Genomic DNA, 21,563 nt, shown 5'->3' on the forward strand with positions numbered 1-21,563 from the left:
AGTTAGACAGAAATGTATACAAATAGTTAACTTTCACCAAGACAAATTCTTTATGCCTAAGAATTCTTGTTTTGTTTTTTCCTTTTCTTGTCAGACAAGATGTCCTCAACAGAGGGGTAAAAATAGGTGTCTAGACATCTAAATTGATTAAAAGAGACAGCCGAGAGAGTCTGTAAATCATTGGAACAAAGAATATTTTTCTAGCAGAGCAGAAACAAAGTAGTTGTTGCATTCCTCTCCTCAAAACTGGTCCTGCTACAATGCTAGAGTGAGAAGCAGCAGCCGTGGTGGTCAGGCCAGGCCAGCGCACAGGCCAAGCCTCTCTGTCCACATTGCTCTTGACGAGTCTCATCATACCTGAAGCCTGGGCCCAGGACAGAACAATATGACGGGGGGGACTTGAGGCCAGTCACCTCTACAAATCATATAAAGAAAATGGCATGCCTCAAACACACACACCTTGTTTCTCCAAGCTGATGCCTTGGGGATAAAGTAGGGAGGCTATAGAAGTGGCTTTATTTAAATATCACAGGAGAAAAATTTGAAGAGTCTGTCCACATACATGATCAAATCAAATTCAGAGAAGACAAACACAAAGATTCCCTTGGCTCACACTGCAAACAAATTCCTCTCCTCCCAAACTTGCTTCTGCCATAAGATAGATTTCTAGGCTGGGATTAAATGCAGACATCTTGGTGAACTGTGTGGGAGGTAGGCCCTTTAAGTACTAGTCATCTTCCTGGTGGTCTTGGGGATTCATTGCTGTCTAGCACCAGCAGAGTGTCAAGGAGGAAGGAGAGAGAGGAAAGAAGGAAAGAAGGGATGAAAGCAGCCAGGGTCATAAAGAGAGGCTAAAGTCAGTAGTTAGGAGGTTGGCCTCTCATAGGCTCTGGAAACCAGGTGATCCTAGAGAAACAAGGGCTTTCCTTATGTAGTAAGGGGCGAGTGGCTGTTCTGCTGTGTCTCTCAAGAGAAACTGGGTGAAAGGCCCCTACTTGCTGTTCTCTGCTTCCTATGGGTAACAGGCTGTGTGCTGGGTACCACTAGCAGAGGGATGCAAAAGAGGCTTCTGGGCAGGCCTCCTCCTCAAACATCATTCTGCTCCTGTTGGAGTGAATAATGCTTCAGAACCAGGGGCACCTGCTCACAGACATGGGGCTCCAGGGTGGAAGTCCTGATGCCTGTCTTCCCATTTTCCACGTATAGGAGTGGATTCTGAGACATAGGTTGAGCATATCATCTTTTGCTAGTAACGTTTAGGGGCGTTTCATCATCTCCTAGAGGATAAATCCCCAAGTTCTTGGTCTAGCACGTAGGTCCCTTCGTGACCTGGACTCAGCCTGCTTCTTCACTCTTAGCTCTTGTTCTTTTCCCTACATCCTAAGTTCCAGTCAGAATGAACAGCTTGCAGTTCCCTGAACCTGTAAGGCTACTTTATATTTCAGTACCTTTGCTCATGGTTTCTCCTATGCCTAGAATGTCTTTCTTACCTTGCTACTTAGTAAGTGCCTATTCCACTTTCAGATATCAGCTCAAGCACCACTTCCACTGTGAAGCATTTCCAAGAGGAACCTCTAGCACAGATCCAGGTTAGTTTATTGTCTGTCTCTCCCTTACCTCCTAGAACGTCAGCAACTTGAGGGCAAGGACTTTGTTTATTTCGTTTTCCATGGTATCCTGGGTGTCTAGAATGGTGACTGGACCATTGCAGGTACTTGTTAAATGTTTGTTGAAGGAAGGAAGGAGTCTCAGCACTGACAGCACTGCTTCTAGGCTGTAGGTTCCACAAGGACTAGATCTGGGTTGTATTCATTTCTGTATTTCCCAGCACCTGGTTTGACACAGGGTGGGCATTTAGGAAAAAGCTGATAAATGAGAGAAGGAATGAGTGATGAATGCTCATATGGACACAAAGCTCATGATACTGGTATTTCCCCAAGAATTAAGTCACCTCCAGCTTTCTGTTCTGTGTTAGAGCTTCTTTTACCTTCTTTCATGTTGTCTATTCTGTGAGAAGAGTTACCTTTTAAATGAAGCAAGTTCTAAATTCCCTTCCGACACATCTTGCACCACAAGAAGGTTGGGCTAGATTATGTCAAACACTTGGCGAACCCTAAAAGTCATGGATTCTGCAATTTGTCAGGAACTATACCCAAAAGTGCTGTTTCCAGCTTGAGAAAGAACATTTGAGAAAGAACTTTGTCTAAAGAGCACAGACCTTGGAAATGATACAGAGTCACCTTATCATCATAAATTTGAGGGGTTATTTTATTTTCTGTTTTCTGTTTATTTGCATTATCCATGTCCCCTAATAAGAGAGGGGAGGAGGACGAAGGCTGGTCACAGAAAGGCCTAGATAAGGTGCTGGGAAGCCTCGTTCCAGGACCTTGAGCAAGTCCTTCTTTTCTCTGGCAATGAAGGGAATTGGTTGTGAGCTTACAGAAATAATATAATCCTGTGCCATGAGCATTCACACATATAAGCACCTTATGCTGCCTATACCTGCAGAGATATTACATTTAAATATGGTGAAAAAAAAAAGAACTTAGAATATTTTTTTTCTGAAGAATGAATGAAAGAAGTCACCATACAAAAAATGCCACCCCCAAATTCTCAACTAGTAGCTATTCTGATTTTCTAATCCAGCCTCTTTAAGAAAACAGAACTTATAATTACACCCCCCCCCCCCCCCCCCCACACAGAGTACTGGAAAGATTATGTCCATTACAGACTAACAGGATATGTGTGTGGTGGTAGGGAAGTGAGTAGGTGGATAGACAGTATTTAATAATGCCTTAAAACACAAATATTCCTAGTGGGCTTTGGGCCTTTCCTGTAAGGAGAACTTCGGTCAAACCTCCCTCACCATGGAGCCTCTGGGTGCTGTGAGAACAGCGAGATTAATAAATGCACAGCATAGGCTGGTAGATTTTCTGGTCACATCCTAACAACAGCCAGAGAGCATGGGTGCATTCCATGGAGCACTTACGGGCTCACCAGCACTAGTCTACGACAATTTTATTTAATCATAAAATTATAAAAGTAGTCAAATCTTTTTGTAGTTTCAGTTTACTGCTTTCTCAAGTGAAATAAATGGTCTCTCAGATTTCTTTTGCTTTCATCTCTCTGCTCTAAGTACAGTAGGATAAGGTTCCAATTAAGGCCCATTAAATGTTCGCATTGATTCATGTGAGCCGTTTTCCAGTTTCTTTTCCTAACACACTCTCAATGCACCTCTGAGTTATCTGTGGTGTGTTTTCAGTTTAGCAGTTGCCCATACAGAAGAGAATTATTTGGGTGCAAGGTCTCCCTTCCTCCTACTTCTGCAGTCCAAAGTGGTGAATGGAGATTCTCCTTCACTGTCTTCCAGACAAGCATGTGTTTATCACCTGTCAGATATGTTCAGCTGAACTAGGCATGCCCCTTGGGAAGGGGAGCTGGCAGCTGGCCAGAGCCAGACAGACCCTCCCAACCCGCCTTGGCAGCTATGCCAGAGGAGTGTGTTGAGTGGCAGCCCAGACACCACAACGGGAGGACACCCTGATGCTTCTAGATCTTTTGGGTCCACAGAGGATTCCTGTAGGCAGGAGACACATAGAGCTTTCTCCAGTTTCTCAACAGGTGAGGAAACATGCTGTGACAGCAGAGATGGCCTATCTACGGTGATATCAAGTGTCAGAGCTGACTGAGTGGATACTCCAAGGCTGTTTCCATTAAGAGAAGGGAATTTGGAGGCAGACAATGATAACTTCAATAACATCACAGCTAATACTTCTTCTGGCCCAGGGAATGTACTAATCACTATGTGCATGATCTAATTTAATTTGCACAACAACTCCATGAGGCGTCATCAATTTTATCCCTATTTTATAGATGAGGAAACTGGCACCAGGAAGGCAAGTGGTTTGCCAAGGATCACAGAGCTAATAAGTGGTACAGTTGGGACTACAACTTAGGTTGCCTGGCTCCAGAGCCCATGTACCTCTTACTGAGTTATAAAAATATACTACCAATGCCTCAAAGCAGAGACCAGCCCATTGACTGCTGCTGTGACAAGACTCCCACATTCCAAGTTCTCTGATGAGGCATGTGGCATCTGATGGCAGACTAAAGGTGCATGTTCCCAAAGGAACTACATGTGAAGAGATTTAAGAAAATTATTTAAAAATGCCCTCGGGAAACTCGCCATTAAAATGAGTGATACGGTGATACTCGAGGCTTTAAGTGTAGATTTTCCCAGAGTGTACTTTCTTAGAGTGGGACATATTTGCCAAAAAGCTTCTTTTTTTAACTAAATCATAATAAGTCAGAGTAGATTTCCTGTGACAATTCCACCGACATGGTAAGCAAAGGCCCCAAAGGCATCCACTCTTACAGCTGAGAGTCAAATAAATTTGGGACCTGCATAATAAGAATGACATTTAATCTTCACAACAACCTTATGAGTTAGGATTTCTTGTCTCTCTGTTATAGGTGGGGAATGTGATCCTCAGGATAACCTGCCCAAGTTTATCACCCAAGTGAGAGGAGGGGCTAGGAAATGAACTGAAGCCTGCCTCCCAAGTTTTCTCTCACAGACCGTTGTTTCCTCAAATACAGGATTTACCAAACCTGAAGCACGTAGTTTCCGTTGGATCTCAGAATGACTGGCTCCAGCAAAAACAAAATTAAGAAGTTTCTTTTAGAATAAATTCAAAGATAAATAACTTAGAGTGCCAAAGAAATGGTTCTTAAATTTTTAGCTAAAAGTCAGTTCAGGAAGTTTGGTCAGTAAAATAGAAGTGCTGTATCTTTCAAAATCTGGGGCCATTTTAACCTTTTCTGCAGTATTATGCTTAAGGAGAGATGTATCATCTCAACATCCAATCATCCATTCAATAAATATTTATTAGGTAATTGCTATGTGCCAGGCACTGCTGTAGGCATTGGAGACAAAGACTCTGCTCTCAAGGTACTTACATTCTAGTGGGATGGGGTGCGGGTGGGGAGACAGACAAAATAATTAAATGTCAGCAGGGTAAGAAGCGTATGAAGAAAAATAAAGCAAGGTAAAGGGAAACAGTAACCATGGGGTTGATACACTATTTTAGATACTGTGGGATCAGGGGAGGTCATTTTGATAACATGACATTTGAGAACAAAACCTTTGGAAGTCCCCCACCCCAACCATGCTGATTTCTGAGGGAAAAGATTTCTGGGTAGAAAGCAGCAAGGACAAAGGCTTGAGGTGGGAGGTGTGTAAGTGTGTCTGTGGAATAGTAAGGAGACCAGTATGGCTAGAGTGGAATGTTTGTGATTACTGTACTTAGAAATGAAAATGATTAAATTTATCTACTTATGTTGGTCTAGACATGACTTCCCATTTTGTCTTAGAATTATATATTCATCCTCTATCAGAGCTCGAAGGGCCCTTCAGAGCACCCAGCCAAACTCTTTTTATAGACAAGAAAGTAAAGCCCAGAGAAGGGCAGTGACTTACCCAGGGTCACAGAGCTGTATGGCTGTGAAAGGACTCAGCAATCCTGACTGCTATACCAGCATCTGTTCGATGGCGATGGGCTTTTTGTGACTAATGAGGGTCTTACATAAAATTTCCTATCTCAGGAGAGGTATTTTCTCTGTGATTACAGATTGTCTTTTTTTTTGCAGGGGAAGATTCGCCCTAACCTAACATCTGTTGCCAATCTTCCTCATTTTTTTCTCCTTCCCCTCCCACCCCCAAGCCCCAATACATAGTTGTAAGTTCTTCTGGTTCTTCTATGTGAGCTGCCACCACAGCATGGCTATTGACAGAGGAGTGGTAGGGTTCCGCGGCTGGGAACTGAACCCCTTAACCAATAGGCCATCAGGGCTGGCTCAGATTAAGTTTTTATAGTCTGTCTCAGTGATTTTCACGTTTGAACCTTGTTCAGAGGATCTGGGCTTGAGCACCCTGGGAAGAGGGTGCTGAAAGAGCTGGAATTATTGTTTGACTTTCCTGTGTGTGTCTTCTGCTGCTCTGCCCAGTCTTGGGATGGAGCTCAGAAGGGAATGATTAACTTCACGTCACCTTGTGGCTAAACTAAGCCCTCAAAATGACCCTACTTGTGCTCTTGGTCTCACAGCCACTGCTGAAGAAGCTTAGTGGATTCCCAACTTTTTATAGTCCAACCGAGATGAAGCTATGGCTAGCTTTCAACTTCCAAGTTTTAATGTTAGGTTTCATGACAGTTATTTTATGGGAATGCTCTGAATTTGAGTTCTCCAAAAATGAGACACTGAGAAGGCTGATAAAGGAAGGATAATTCATCTGTACCATCCTGTTTTTTTCAGATCACTATGCCAATATTACGAATTTAGCCTACTGCTGAATCAGGTATATTATTTAGTGCCATGAAGCTGATGGTAACAGGGCAAGCAGGTATAGCAACAGCTGTCTTTCTTGAGCATCCACTATGAGTAAGGCCCTATATTGTCTCACTTAATTCACACAACCTGGGAAGTGGTAGTATCATGACCTCCATTTCACAGATGAGGAAACTCAGGCTCAGCGTTCAGTAACCTGACCAAGGACATGGTGCTAGGAAAGGGCAGAACAGGGATTTCAAAGCCAGCTGACTTGAGAGCCTACGCTCTTATCCTCTGTGACATCTGACATTTAGCGCCATCAGAGATCAAATTCAAAACCTTAACTGCAGACTGATTCAAGACATGAATCCATTCAGGTGCCACCTTAACTACTGCTGCATCAACCACAAGCAGGAGGATCTGAGGGAATTATAGTAAGTAACGATTCAGAAAGCAAGTCTGTACAAAAGCCACTGGGTCAAGCAAGGAGTTCCTTATAATCTCTCAGGTGGTTTGTAGAGTCAAAAAAGCAGCTGGTGTGAGCATATAGTACTTCAAACTACCCTGTGTTGGAAAATTCACCTGAGATGAGGAAAGTAGGAGGTGTCTTTTATTTGGATTCTGTGAAATTGGTGACTTTTAATACAATCGGCCAAAATTGCTAACCAGCAAATCTCTCCATTCTAATATCAGCCAGGTCACTCATTGGAAGTCTTAAAATTAATGTTTAGGGAGAAATTATTTTTGATTAGGAAATTTATTGTTCTACTTTTGTGGAAAAAGTCACATTTTTCTTTGGTACCGTAATATTGAGAATAAGTCCAAAATGGTTATATTGTTGAAATTCTTAGGATCTTCTTTAGACAAGATAAGTTTTTATTTTATGAAAGGAGCTGTATCTGTCACACACAGAAAGAAAACACAGAAAGCTAAATGCTTGTGTGACAGCTAAAGAATGAGCTGCCAACACTGTTGAACAGAAAGGCCCCGGAAGCTGGAGTTCCCACCCCAAGCCCAGCAAGCAGACTCCATTCATGGACTTGGATGGGGCTGGGGGAAGTTTACCAAATGGGTGTGACCTAGGACCATCTGCCTTTGAGAGAGACAAAGAGTAAAGTAAGAATGTTTGAGCAGGAATTAGGCCACCTCTGAAAGTTCTAAAAGCTGGAATGAGGCTCCGGAAAACTGCCGCTCTTAAAACACAACTCTGCTTCCCTCACCTGCAGATGGTGTACAACTAGGAAAATACCCCGTTTTTGTTTGCAGGGAAAGGTCTCAGGTGAGTACAACAGATACACTTTAGGAACTTTTAGTCAATTACTGTTTGGGTTTTCTTGTTAAGTCACAAAATTTCAAAAGACCTGAAAAATGCATGTCACACAGCTCAGGCTGAATCTAGTTTCAAGAGCCTCTCTGTAAAGCTTACTCGCCTGTTTGGATTTCCCCAGAAGTATTTAGCCATCTCTGGGACAGTGCAGAGCAGATGATTACACGATCTGCTGCGTGGACGTCTCTACAGGGAAGCTGGCTGGGGGAGGGTGGGCCACAGGGATCCTTCCTTTCAACAATCACAAGAAACTCTGGCTCTGATAGCTGGAATCTATTGGGTCTTTGCAAATGAAAAGGTCAGTCACTAACTAAAATGAATATGCAAAGTTGCTTATTCCCAATACAGTAATATGCAGGCCATCAACTCATCTGTCATTCAAGTTAATTTAATTATTAGGCCACATTTAACTATCCAATATAAAAATGTAAATAAAGTGAAGGACTGACAGCACATACTAATTATGTTTATTAAATGAGAAGGAATTTAGAAAGAATCATGAAAGTGCCATAAAATACAAGGAAGTTGTTGATTAAAAAAACAACATTTTAATTAGAAACTACAGATGACTGGTTCTATCAACACTGGGGCACTACTTTTATCTAGGTTTCTCTTCTGAAGTCATCCTTGGTATAATGGGGCTCAGTTCTTTACGTTAATAGACCAAAGGGTGGCAAATAAAAAGTGCTAATCCTTTATGCAAAGCAGTTACCTAATAAAACAGCTTTAAGCTGCAACAGGAGTTGAGGATCTTCTGTGTTTATAAAGACACAAGCTATTTCCCCAGCAGAAAATAAAGGCTCCCCTGTGGACAAACAGGCCCTGCAAATTAGCATGACTTCTGACTAATGATATGAAAACATTAAATGAAGTGAGCATCATAATTTCTCCCCTGAAATTCCTCTAATTTAGAGAAAGTGGCATCACGTTAAATAAATTCACTTTCATAAGAACAGAAGTGAGGTGGAAAAGGCACTGGACTGCCAATTGGGAGGCTGGGCCCTGTCAGTTCTTGCTTGGCAATTCCTTTTCTCTGAGCCTCAGTTTCTCCATCTGTGATATGAGGGAGCTGGACTAGATATCTCAGAGCCCTTCCAGGATGAAGGCTCCATGAATCTGTGATTGAAGCTGGGATGAGAGCTTAAAATTGCACTTACCACACCCCCACAGCTAACACTCATTTGGCAAATTACTGGGTTTTGCAGGGAGCAGAGGAATTTAATAAAACAAGTTTTTAGAATGAAAACAAACAATCAGCTTTTTAGTTATAGAAAACTCCCCAATTCTACTGGAATATGAACAATTATCATCTTGGCCAGCTTGAGGCTATTTCCCCTACCCTGCCCATGCCACTCGGCCTGATGGGCATGGAGCCCAGCCACAAGCTGGTGAGCACAGCCCTTTGGTGCATGTGAAACAACTGTGGCTAGAGATGGTATCACAGAACAGTACCAGACATCTCACCTGTAAGTCTCTGCTTATGCGTGTCTGTCAATGGAACCCCTCTATTAATATAAGAGAGCCAAGGTATATTCAGCTTTTAAGGATGAGCTGCCATGGAGTGGGCAGGCAGCTCATGAAGCCATCTGGTTGTGATAGAATCTGGATTAGGGCAAGGAGGATCTGAAGAATCATAAAATGTCCCCACAAGATCAGAATGCTGGTCTGTCTGTGGTTTCAATCTCAGCCTTTAAAATATCACAGACTCATGGAACTCACACGGGAGATTGTCTGGTACAATCCACTTCTCTTTTTAAACTTTCTTTTATTGTGGTAAAATATATATAACATATAACTTACCATTTTAACCTTTCTTAAGCCTACAATTCAGTGGCATAAAGTACATTCACAATATTGTGCAACCATCGCCACTGTCCATTTCCAGAACCAATCTACGTCTTTGTATAGTCAAAAATGCTCAAGCCTCAAGATGAAAATGATTTATCTAAGATCAAATGGGTAGTGGCAAAGCTTGGGTTAGAACCCAGGCCTTCTATTTGCTAGATTATGGGCCATTTTGTGCTCATAAAACACTCATGTACACTTTCCCAGGGTCTTTACAAGTCTCCCTGATCACTGAGTAAGGTACACAGATACATCCCGGAAGCTTCCCAGTCAGCATTCAGAGTTGCAGAATGGCAGCTTCTTAATGTACTGTCTTGGTAAATGGGTATCCTCTTCTATACCCACCATCCCTGTCCAAGACACACTTCAGAGACACCAGTAGATGGGGCCTATGACACATCTCATTTTCTTAAGCAATGTAAAATGAATGAAAAGTACACCAAGCTGGGCTTTGCAAGACCTGGGTTCTAGTCCTGGTCTTTTAGCGATTCTTTTTTTCATTTTGGGGGGCTTACTTAACCTCTCTGAATCCCAATTCCTCACCTGTCTGTGAGGCAAGAATAATTCCTTTACTTACAGCCTCACTGAAGTGCTACAGAGGCCCAAAAGACAATAGATGGGAAGAATAGTATAAAGAATTCTACAAAGATCAGAGGTTATGCTTAGAAACAGCATCTCCATGAGGTGCAGTGTCTCAGTGTATAACAATTACCATCATTTCTATCCATTTCTGATTTCTTCTCTACTTGTTATTATATTCTTTCTTTATCTAGATGGTTGCATTTCAGCAACTGCCTCAGGGCTGAATTTTGATCTTCCCCAAAATCAGAAGTGGATGTCCAGTTTAGTATTCAAGCCTTCTGGAAGGCGAGGTGTTGAAATAGAAGGTCTGACTTTTTTCACTTATTCTAATTTCTTCCTGATAGTGAGCTCACCTCTCAACAATTATCTCCAAACACCACTGCATCTTCCTCTTCCCCAACTGACAAGCCATAAGGTCTCTGTCTCCTCCTTGTATTGCTTACTGCTTTCTCTGCCCATTTAATCTGCCTTTTTCTTGTACCAACAAGACCAGTCATTTCTTTGTCATTAGGTCCAAGTCAGTTCTAACACGCCATCTCTAAATACCAGTTCCCTCGACCCCATTTCCCATTCACTCTGGTGAGCCCAGAGATACTCAGAAATTGTGTTTTATCTACAAGAGAGAATTAGTCTGTGATTCGGCATTAGCAGAAAAACTCTTGAAAATCCCACACAATTTTGAGTTCAGTAAATTCATCACAAGAGAGTTAGTTTAACCAAAGAGCTTCAAACCATCCCTACACATGGATGTGCTGAAGAAACTGGACTTTTTACTGTAGAACTGTATACAGCAAAATATTATCATACACAAATTACTCACCTCTTTACAAGTGCGGTAGATAGTCTCATGATATATAGTAAACGACTTAAGCAAAAAACAGGAAGTTGTTAGGTAAACCATGGGCTGTTTACACAAGATAAAGCCATGCACCCATTAAAAATGATACCCACAAAGAATGATTGTGATATAATGTTAAGTATATAAACCAAGACATAGGTGTATGTACAGTATGATCTCAGCTATGTACAAATTTCATGGGGGCTGGCCCAGTGGCATAGTAGTTGGGTTCATGCACTCTGCTTCTGTGGCCTGGGGTTCACAGGTTCAAATCCCAGGCATGGACCTACACACCACTCATCAAGCCACGCTGTGGCAGTGTCCCACACGCAAAGCAGAGGAAGACTGGCATAGACATTACCTCAGGGACAATCTTCCTCACCAAAAAAAAAAAAAAAAAAATCCATAGAGGGGTGGGGGGGTAGACGAAATGGGTGAAGGTAATCAAAAGGTACAAACTTCTAGTTATAAGATAAGTTCTGGGGATATAATGTACACCATGGTGACTAAAGTTAACAATACTGTATTGTATATTTGAAAGTTGCTAAGAGAGTAGATTTTAAAAGTTCTCGTCACAAGAAAAAAAAGCTGTAACTATGTGAGGTCATGGCTGTAACTAAACTTATAGCGGTAATCATTTTGCAAATGTATACATATATCATCATGTTGTATGCTTAAAATGAATAAAATGTTATATGTCAATTATGTCTCAATAAAACTGGAAAAAAAATCATAGAAAAGAGACTGTAAGGGAACCTGCCAAAATGGTAACAGTGGCTATTTTAGATGTGAGATCAGGAATAACTGATTCCATCTTCTTCTTTACATGTGCCTGTCTTTTTCACGCTAAGTAAAGAACACTTTTATATCAGAATAATAAAAACAAACTTTTAAAGGGAAATAAAATGCAATTTAGTAGGTTGAATGGATACACATGAAGAAAAGAAAACCACATAGGAGATTTCCCTCATCTTTCCTTCCCTGAGCAGCTTGTAAGAGACTCATGAACCTGCTAGGCCTGGTCCACGAAAAGGACAAAGCACCATTATCTGGGGGTGCTGGCAAGGGAAGAGCACTGCTTGAGTGCTCCTGTGACAGGAGGTGAGGAAGATTTGCCTTCCTGGCAAGAGGCTCTGCGAAAGGGGAACTTTTCTGTGCTGACACTTGTTCTGGTAAGGGTCCACATTTTCTATATTTTAATCATGGAAATCATTCTAGAATAGATTGCATGTTCCCCAACTTAAAGGGAATGCATAGATCACACATTTTGTCTCCATGCTCATTCAGTGTCAGCACCGGGGACATCAAGAATCACCTGGGAAATAAAATATAGGGCTCAGTGTCCCTTTGAATCCAGATGGGGGCAATTTCTGAGTTCTGGGCCTGCCTTATGTGTTCTATCCTCCTTCTCTCATCAGGCAGGCAGCTTTAGCTCTTAGTGTGCAGCTTCTCACCTTGTACTTGGCTCTAGCACTAAACCATCGCCTGTCCTTCTCCGGCCCTGGTCTAGTTTGCTGCAGGTTGATGAACCTAGTAAGCATGGTTGTTAAAGATTTAGCTAAAATAAAAATTAGTAAGCTTAGAGTGGGGGTTAAGGGTTGTTTAGAGGCCTTTTTCTCAGCAATAATCCATAAAATTAAGGTTGTTGAGCAGGAGGCTTTAGATAAATGAGGTTGTCAGGAGCTACTATTTGATATGTTAGTTATACCATAACTCTGGTTTTAAAAGTAAAGAGAAATAAAGTGCTTTATTATTATTATTATTTTACAGCATCTATAACAGATTCCCAACTTCTTAAAGCAGCAGAAATGAAATCTTGCTCAGTCACCTAATAATCAAAATAGTTAAAAGCAAAACTACTCTAGGTGACTCAAGGGGGAGAGAGGCCCAAGACCTGCCTTCTCAGGCTCCCCTCCAACACTATCTGGCAGCCTCTAAGAACCTGGGCAGAAGCCAAGGGCCAAGAGCAGTTTCATAAGGCACCAGACTCTAATACTATTTGCAAACTGACCCAAATTTAAAGATGCAATCTACCTCATCAAGACAAAAAAATATATGGATAGAGTATTAGAATCTATGTGGTAAGGGAGGAGATGCTTCTGTGTGGCTTAAGAATATTTTATTAAAAATCTTTTATTTTTATAGCTCTAAGAGGAGGCCCTAGTGATAATCTAGTGCTGATCAAATCTCCTGGAGAGAAGTCAGAGACATATCCCTGGAGCATGGTGACAGGACCTCACACAGGACAGGTGGGCTCCCGCAGGCTAGCCTGCCTTTTCTCATTCCAACACCTCACACTCTCAGTGCTGCAGGAGCAGTCTAAGGAACTTTTCGGGGCCTCTCACCTGGTTATCTGGGTGGTTGACAGTGAAGTAGCCCACACAGACGATGATCTCATGAAGAAGGCTTTCACAGGAGACTTGGCTGCAGTGGCCCAGTAGGGAGCTGGCAATGTGCCGGAATGCAAGGGACAAGCCCTCTGCCCCTACAATGGACTGAAAAAGAAAGGAACAGTTAGAACTCTCCAGCCCAGGGAGAGCCAGGGCTGCAAATCATGAAACAAGACTGAGCCCTGCGCACTTTCTGCCATGATGCTAGAAGAGTATATGAAATTTCTAGAGCACTAGGCTTAACAGTTCACCGAGGGGATTCTTGCTGTAATTAAATAACCATAATAAATGCAACATTTAACCTCAACAGGGACAGAAAATAGGGCATAGCAGACCAAATGCCTGTATTACAAAGATCAAAACATCATCTACATGAAGGATACTTATTTATTTCATTTTTAATAAGTTATTTTTTCTCATTATACAAAGAGACAGGGGCTGGCCTGGTGGCGCAGCGGTTAAGTGCGCATGTTCCGCTTCTTGCAGCCAGGGGTTCACCAGTTGGGATCCCGGGTGCGGACATGGCACTGCTTGGCATGCCATGCTGTGGTAGGCATCCCACATATAAAGTAGAGGAAGATGGGCACGGATGTTAGCTCAGGGCCAATCTTCCTCAGCAAAAGGAGGAGGACTGGCAGTAGTTAGCTCAGGGCTAGTCTTCCTCAAAAAAACAAAACAAAACAAAACAAAAAAACCCAAACAAATAGTCTTACTGTAGAAAATTTGGAAAAACATAAAAATACTAAAATTCACCTGTCAGCTATCATTTAGCTAACTTCCAATACTTTTTTTTCTGAAGGAGATTGTAGATACAATTCTAATTATACTTATGTTTAAATAAGAAAGAAATATAGATAACTAGTTATTATTCAAATAGCTCTATAAACCCAAGGCTCCCAAAAGAATATAAAAAAACCCAACCACTACCCCTCTTCAAAAAACACAAAAAACCAAGAAGCCCCCTCAGCTATGAGTCTTCTGGGGTCCTTTCTTCAGACAGGCAAAGGGCTGTCAGTGGTAGGCGACGTAGGAGCAGAGTCTGAGTCTGTCTGTGCAGCCTGAAGCTTCTATTTAATAAACATGTCAAACAGACAGAGCGACAGGAGGGCAAAGGGGAGAGGCAAAGCCCACAGAACACACTCACAGCCCACTCTGGAATGAAGCACCACTGCTGGCCTGTGGGAAAAGGAAGCATTTTAGATCCAGCTCTTGATTTGAGGTCTTGGCGGGCTTGAACCAGGTCAGATATGTTACAGCTTGGAAGTTTCAATGAATTCACTTTGCCTAACAGTGGGTATAACACAGTCCTAAGTGAGTCCTGCTGAAACAAAATTACCGCTAAATTTTAAGAGTGCCTTTTGTCTCAGTTTCATTGCCCTGAGACAAAATGTTTTTCAAGCCCCAAAGAGACTTCAGGAGGGCTTTGCTCCTTTAAATCAAGTAGAGACACCTTCTCAGCTCAGCCCTTATTTAATTAGTTGCGTCCAGCATGCTGTGACCCAGTCCCCTCTGTTTAACCTTCATTGATAAGGGCAGGTCAAGGGGCATGTAAGTTTGAATATAAAAATTAAACCAATTTTTCAAGGAAACTATATTTCCTTTTTAGTCAGAATTAATGGCCAAGTCAGTACATTGATTTGTTTCTTGAGACCACTTTCAATTGTAAAAACTGTCAAAGTGTATGCAATATACAATATCTGGGATCTTGAGGTCATCTGTGCCAGTATGAATTCAGAGTAAAATCAGACTCTTTGTTGAAGGGAGAAAAATATTTTGACAGCCTTATTAGTATACAATGAAACGGAACCAGCTAAGAAAATATTCTAATGGATCATCTTTTGTTACTACTACATGATGAGTTCTCACACAAAACAAGCACACAGGTTTACAGCTTCGAAGAAGAGTGAAGGAGCACTGGGAATGCTGCATTCAAAACTTAGCTTTCTGACTCAACATCTGCAAGATGGTTTGGGTAACTTGATTTTCAGAAGCTGAGTCAGTCCACATTTCTTGAGGGCCTATTATGTGCTAGCTAGTACAATGCTTTTATGTAATCTCATTTAATCCTCAGATCTGTGAGGTAGATTTTTTTTTTTTAAGATTTTATTTTCCCTTTTTCTCCCAAAGCCCCCGGTACATAGTTGTGTATTTTTAGTTGTGGGTCCTTCCAGTTGTGGCATGTGGAACGCCCCCTCAGTGTGGCTTAATGAGCAGTCCCACGTCCGTGCCCAGGATTCGAACTGGTGAAACTCTGAGCCGCCGAAGCAGAGCATGCGAACTTAATCACTCGGCCACGGGGTCGGCCCCGTGAGGTAGATGTTTTTAATCTCCATTTTACAGATCAGAAACTGAGTCTTAAGGGTTCAAAGGACTTGTCTAAGGTCATACAACTTGGTAGCATGATGGCTTAAAGTCAGGTGGTCTGAATCCAGATTCAAAGGTCTGATGAGGATGGCTTCCTGTAACAGCTCTGTATTTTTGTGATGCATTGGGACTCAAACTGTCAACATGTCTTACATCTTCTAGTTTAACTCTTCAGCGGGTCAGACCGTTTATCTCATTTCAGTTTTCTTCTTCAGCTCCTTCGATTCTCTGAGGCAATTCATAAATTGTCTCCCAGATTCTTCTGAGGTCAGGCCCATGCTGGACCTAAAATCTCTTTTCCTGTCTTTTATAAACATAGTTCCTGAAATCTCACTTTTGACATTAAGTTGTTTTGATGAACTAGAACACGAGTTTCTCTGACCACATCTATCATAAAAATAGTACTTTTCTCTCAAACACACTCTTTGCTTTAAAATGCAAATATTGTGTATTTGTCTTGTATTTACTTGAGTGTTACATGCTTGATTAGATGTCCAGCTACACCAATGATGTCTATGTGGACAGATGTTTTGCTTTAGCTTGCTAAACAGAGTACGGTGGTTCAAAAAAAAATGACTATAAATCTTCGATAGTCCTCCCATTGAGAGGTGGAGTCTTTGTCTTCTCCCTTTGAATGTCAAAGCTTATGACTGATTTAACCAATAGAGTATGGTTGATATGTAACTAATGTGACTTCTAAGGCCAGATCATAAAAAGCCATGCAGGTTCTCTCTGGTTCTCTTGGAACACTTGTTTTCTAGAAGCTTTCTTTCAGGACCGTCTCACTCAGAACCCAGACCCATGATATTCTGAGAAGCCTAAGTTGCACAGAGAAGCCATATGTAGAGTCTCTGGCCAACAGTCCTTGGTGAACCTAGTCTTTGAGACATCCCAGGCATCAAATATGAGAGTGAAGGAGCCTCCAGATAATTTCAGCTCCTAGCTATTTGAGTCAACCTGCCTGTCTGCTCCCCTCCTTCAGTCATTTGAGCCTCTCAGCTGAAGCCCTACATCATGGAGAAGTGACAAGCCATCCACTATGATGAGCCCTGTCTGAATTCTGGACCCACAGAATCTGTGATCATAATAAAATGGTTGTTTAACCCACTAAGTTTGTTTGGTTTTTATTTTTTATTGTGGTCATAATAGCTTATAGCATAGTGAGATTTCAGTTGTACATTACTGTTTGTCATACACCATATAAGTATGCCCCTTCACCCCTTGTGCCCACCCTCCACCCCACTTCCCTCAGTAACCACTAATTTATTCTCTTTGCCCATAAGTTTGTTTATATTTCATATACGAGTGAAATCATATATGGTGTTTGTCTTTCTTTATCTGGCTTATTTCGCTTAACGTGATTCCCTCAAGGTTCATCCATGTGGTTGCGAATGGGATGATTTCATCTTTTTTATGGCTGAGTAGTATTCCATCATGTGTATGTATATATATATATACATATACACACCACATCTTCTTTATCCAGTCAACAGTTGGTGGGTACTTGGGTTGCTTCCACATCTTAGCTATTGTGAATAGTGCTGCAATGAACATAGGGGTGCATAAGTCTCTTTTAATTGTTGATTTCAAGTTCTTTGGGTAAACACCCAGTAGTGAGATGGCTGGGTCATATGGTATTTCTATTTTTAATTTGTTGAGAAATCTCCATACTGTTTTCCATAGTGAGTATACCAGTTTGCATTCCTACCAGCAGTGGATGAGGGTTCCCTTTTCTCCACATCCTCTCCAACATTTGTTGTTTTTCGTCTTGCTGATTATAGCCATTCTAATGGGTGTAAGATGATATCTAAGTGTTGTTTTGGTTTGTATCTCACTGATGATTAGTGATGCTGAGCATCTTTTCGTGTGCCTATTGGCCATCTGTAGATCTTCTTTGGAAAAATGTCTGTTCATATCTTCTGCCCACTTTTTGATTGGGTTATTTTTCTGTAGTTCAGTGGTATGAGTTCTTTATATATTATGGAGATTAACCCCTTATTGGATATATGATTTACAAATATTTTCTCCCAGTTGGTGGGTTGTTTTTTCATTTTGATCTTGGTTTCCTTTGCCTTCCAGAAGCTTTTTAGTCTGATGAAGTCCCACTTGTTCATTTTTTCTTTTGTTTCCCCTGTCTGAGTAGACATGGTATTCGAAAAGATTCTTTTAAGTCTGATGTCAAAGAGTGTACTGCCTATATTTTCTTCCAGAAGTTTTATGGTTTCAGGTCTTACCTTCAATTATTTTGTCCATTTTGAGTCTATTTTTGTGCATGGGAAACGATAATGGTCTACTTTCATTCTTTTGCATGTGGCTGTCCAGTTTTCCCAGCACCATTTATTGAAGAGGCTTTCTTTTCTTCAGTGTATGTTCTTGGCTCCTTTGTCAAAGATTAGCTGTCCATAGATGTGTGGTTTTATTTCTGGGCTTTCAATTCTGTTCCATTGATCTATGTGTCTGTTGTTGTACCTGTACCATGCTGTTTTGATTAGTATAGCTTTGTCATATATTTTGAAGTCAGGGATTGCAATGCCACCAGCTTTGTTCTTGTTTTTCAGGATTGCTTTGGCTATTTGGGGTCTTTTCTTGCCCCATATGAATTTTAGGATTCTCTGCTCTATTTCTGTGAAGAATGTCATTGGGACTCTGATTGGGATTGCACTGAATCTGTAGATTCCTTTGGGTAGTATGGACATTTTAACTATGTTTATTCTTCCAATCCATGTGCATGGAATATCTTTCCATTTCTTTATGTCATTATTGATTTCTTTCAGTAATGTCTTATAGTTTTCTTTGTATAAGTCTTTCCTAGGTATTTTATTCTTTTGTTGTGATTGTAAATGGGATTGTGTTCTTGAGTTCTTGTTCTGTTAGTTTGTTTATTTGAGTACAGAAATGCTACTAATTTTTGTCAGTTAACTTTGTACCCTACAACTTTGCTGGAGTTGCTGATTATTTCTAATAGTTTTCCAGTGGATTCTTTAGGGTCTTCTATATATAAAATCATGTCATCTGCAAACAGTGAGAGTTTCACTTCTTCAGTGCCTATTTGGATTCTTTTTATTTGCTTTTCTTGCCTAATTGCTCTGGCCAAAACCTCTAGTACTATGTTCAATTAGAGTGGTGAGAGTGGGCACTCTTGTCCTGTTCCTGTTCTCAGAGGGATAGCTTTCAGTTTTTCCCCACTGAGTATGATATTGGCAGTGGGTTTCTCATATACGGCCTTTATCATGTTGAGGTACTTTCCTTCTATACCCATTTTATTGAGAGTTTTTATCATGAATGGATGTTGAATCTTGTCAAATGCTTTCTCTGCATCTATGGAAATTATGATGTGGTTTTTCTTCCTCATTTTGTTAATGTAGTGTATCACATTGATTGATTTGCGGATGTTGAATCATCCCTGTGTCCCTGGTATGAATCTTACTTGATCATGGTGTATGGTCTCTTTAATGTATTGCTGTATCTGGTTAGCCAATATTTTGTTCAGGATTTTTGCATCTGTGTTCATCAGCAATATTGGCCTGTAATTTTCGTTCTTTGTGTTGTCCTTATCTGGCTTTGGTATCAGGGTGATGTTGGCCTCACACAATGTGTTAGGAATATTTCCGTCTTCCTCAGTTTTGTGGAATAGTTAGAGAAGAATAGGTAATAAATCTTCTTTGAAATGTTTGGTAGAATTCTCCTGAGAAGCCATCTGGTCCTGGACTTTTATTTTGGGGGAGGTTTTTGATAACTGTTTCAATCTCTTTACTTGTGATTGGTCTATTCAGATTCTCTATTTCTTCTTGATTCAGTCTTGGGAGGTTGTAAGAGTCTAAGAATTTTATCCATTTCTTCTAGATTGTCCAGTTTGTTGGCATACAATTTTTCATAATATTCTCTTATAATTTTTTGTATTTGTGTGGTATACACTGTAATTTCTACTCTTTCCTTTCTAATTTTATTTATTTGAGCCTTCGCTTGTTTTTCTTAGTGAGTCTGGCTAAGGGTTTGTCAATTTTGTTTATCTTCTCAAAGAAACAGCTCCTTGTTTCATTGATCCTTTTTACAGTCTTTTTTTGTTTCAATTTCATTTATTTCTGCTCTAATTTTTATTATTTCCCTCCTTCTGCTGAGTTTTGGTTTTTGTTCTTATTTTTCTAATTCTGTTAGGTTTGGTTTAAGATTGTTTATTTGAGCTTTTCTTGTTTGTTCACATGGGCCTGTATTGGTATAAATTGCCCTCTTAGGACCGCTTTTGCTGCATCCCATATGAGTTGGTATGGTGTGCTTTCATTTTCATTTGTCTCCAAATATTTTTTGATTTCTCCTTTTATTTCTTGGACGACCCATTAGTTGTACAGTAGCATGTTGTTTAGTCTCCACATTTTTGTTCCTTTCCCTGCTTTTTTCTTGTAGTTGATTTCTAGATCATAGCATCATGGTTAGAGAAGATAGTAGATATGATTTCAATCTTCTTAAATTTATTGAGGTTTGCCTTGTTTCCCAATAAATGGTCTGTCCTTGAGAATGTTCCATGCACGCTTGAGAAGGATGTATGTTCTGCTGTTTTTGGATGGAATGCTCTCTATATATCTAATAGGTTCATCTGGTTCAGTTTCTTGTTTAATTCCACTATCTCCTTGTTGACCTTTTGTCTGGATGATTTATCCATTGAACTAAGTGGGGTTTTGAGGTCCCCTACTATTATTGTGTTGTTAGTAATATCTTCTCATAGGTTTGTTAATAGTTGCTTTATGTACTTTGGTGCTCCTGTGTTGGGTGCATATATGTTTATAAGTGTTATGTTTTTTTGGAGGAGAGTCCCTTTGATTATTATATACTGCCCCTCTATGTCTCTCTTTACCTGTTTTATCTTGAAGTCTACTTTGTCTGATATAAGTAAAGCAATATCTGCTTTGTTTTGTTTGCCATTAGCTTGGAGTATTGTCTTCCATCCCTTCACTCTGAGCCTATGTTTATCTTTAGATCTGAGATGTGTTTCCTGGAGACAGCATATTGTTGGGTCTTGTTCTTTAATCCATCCTGCCACTCTGTGTCTTTTGATTGGAGAATTCAGTCCATTTACATTCAGAGTGATTATCGATATATGAGGGCTTAATACTGCCATCTTATCGCACAATTTCTGGTTCTTCTGTATCCTTTGTTTCTTGTCCCATGTATATTGGGCTACTGATTTGATTAGGTAGTTTTCCATGTTGGTTTTCTTTATTTTCTCCTTGTTTATTGTATATGTCTCTGTTCTAATTATTGTTTAGTGGTTACCATCAGGTTTGTATAAAAAGTCTTGAAGATGAGGTAGTCCATTTTCTGATTGCCTCTTATTTCCTTAGACTATACTGATTCCGTCCCTTTCCTCTGCGCCTTGTAAGTTATTTTTGTCATATCTTATTCCATCTTGTGTTGTGAGTTTATGGTTAAAATGATGAGATTATTTTTATTTTGGTGTTTTCCTTTTCTTTATCCTTGATGTAAGAATTAAGTGTTTACCAACCTGATCTGATAGAGAGCTGCCATTTTCTGATTATTGCCTACCTATTCATCTCCTTGCTCACAGCTTTGTAGCCCCTTTCCTGGTTTTTTTTTTTTTTTCCTTTCAGGTATGAGGGCCTTCTTGAGGATTTCTTGTAGTGGGGGTCTTGTGGTGATGAACTCCCTTAGCTTTTGTTTATCTGGGAAAGTTTTTATTTCTCCATCATATCTGAAGGAGATTTTTGCTGGATAGAGTGGTCTTGGCTGGAAGTTTTGTCTTTCAGGATTTTGAATATATTGTTCCACGCTCTCCTAGCCTTTAAGGTTTCTGCTGAGAAATCCGCTGAAAGCCTGACAGGGGTTCCTTTGTAAGTTTTCTTCTGCTTTGCTGCCCTTAATATTTTTTCTTTGTCGT

General features: G+C 40.5%; 1 protein-coding gene across 35 annotated transcripts in view; it reads right to left on the reverse strand.

The window, feature by feature from the left end:
* Positions 1 to 21,563, reverse strand: part of SCAPER (S-phase cyclin A associated protein in the ER) — a 490,115-nt gene that overhangs the window by 15,764 nt on the left and 452,788 nt on the right. For all 35 annotated transcript variants that reach the window (XM_070504430.1, XM_014841435.3, XM_070504422.1 and 32 more), the window contains one exon: positions 13,265 to 13,414. In XM_070504430.1, coding sequence (XP_070360531.1) covers positions 13,265 to 13,414 — 150 coding nt within the window. The remainder of the gene's footprint in view (positions 1 to 13,264; positions 13,415 to 21,563) is intronic.

The sequence above is a fragment of the Equus asinus genome, chromosome 2 (genome assembly GCF_041296235.1).
Source record: "Equus asinus isolate D_3611 breed Donkey chromosome 2, EquAss-T2T_v2, whole genome shotgun sequence".
Lineage (NCBI taxonomy): Eukaryota > Metazoa > Chordata > Mammalia > Perissodactyla > Equidae > Equus > Equus asinus.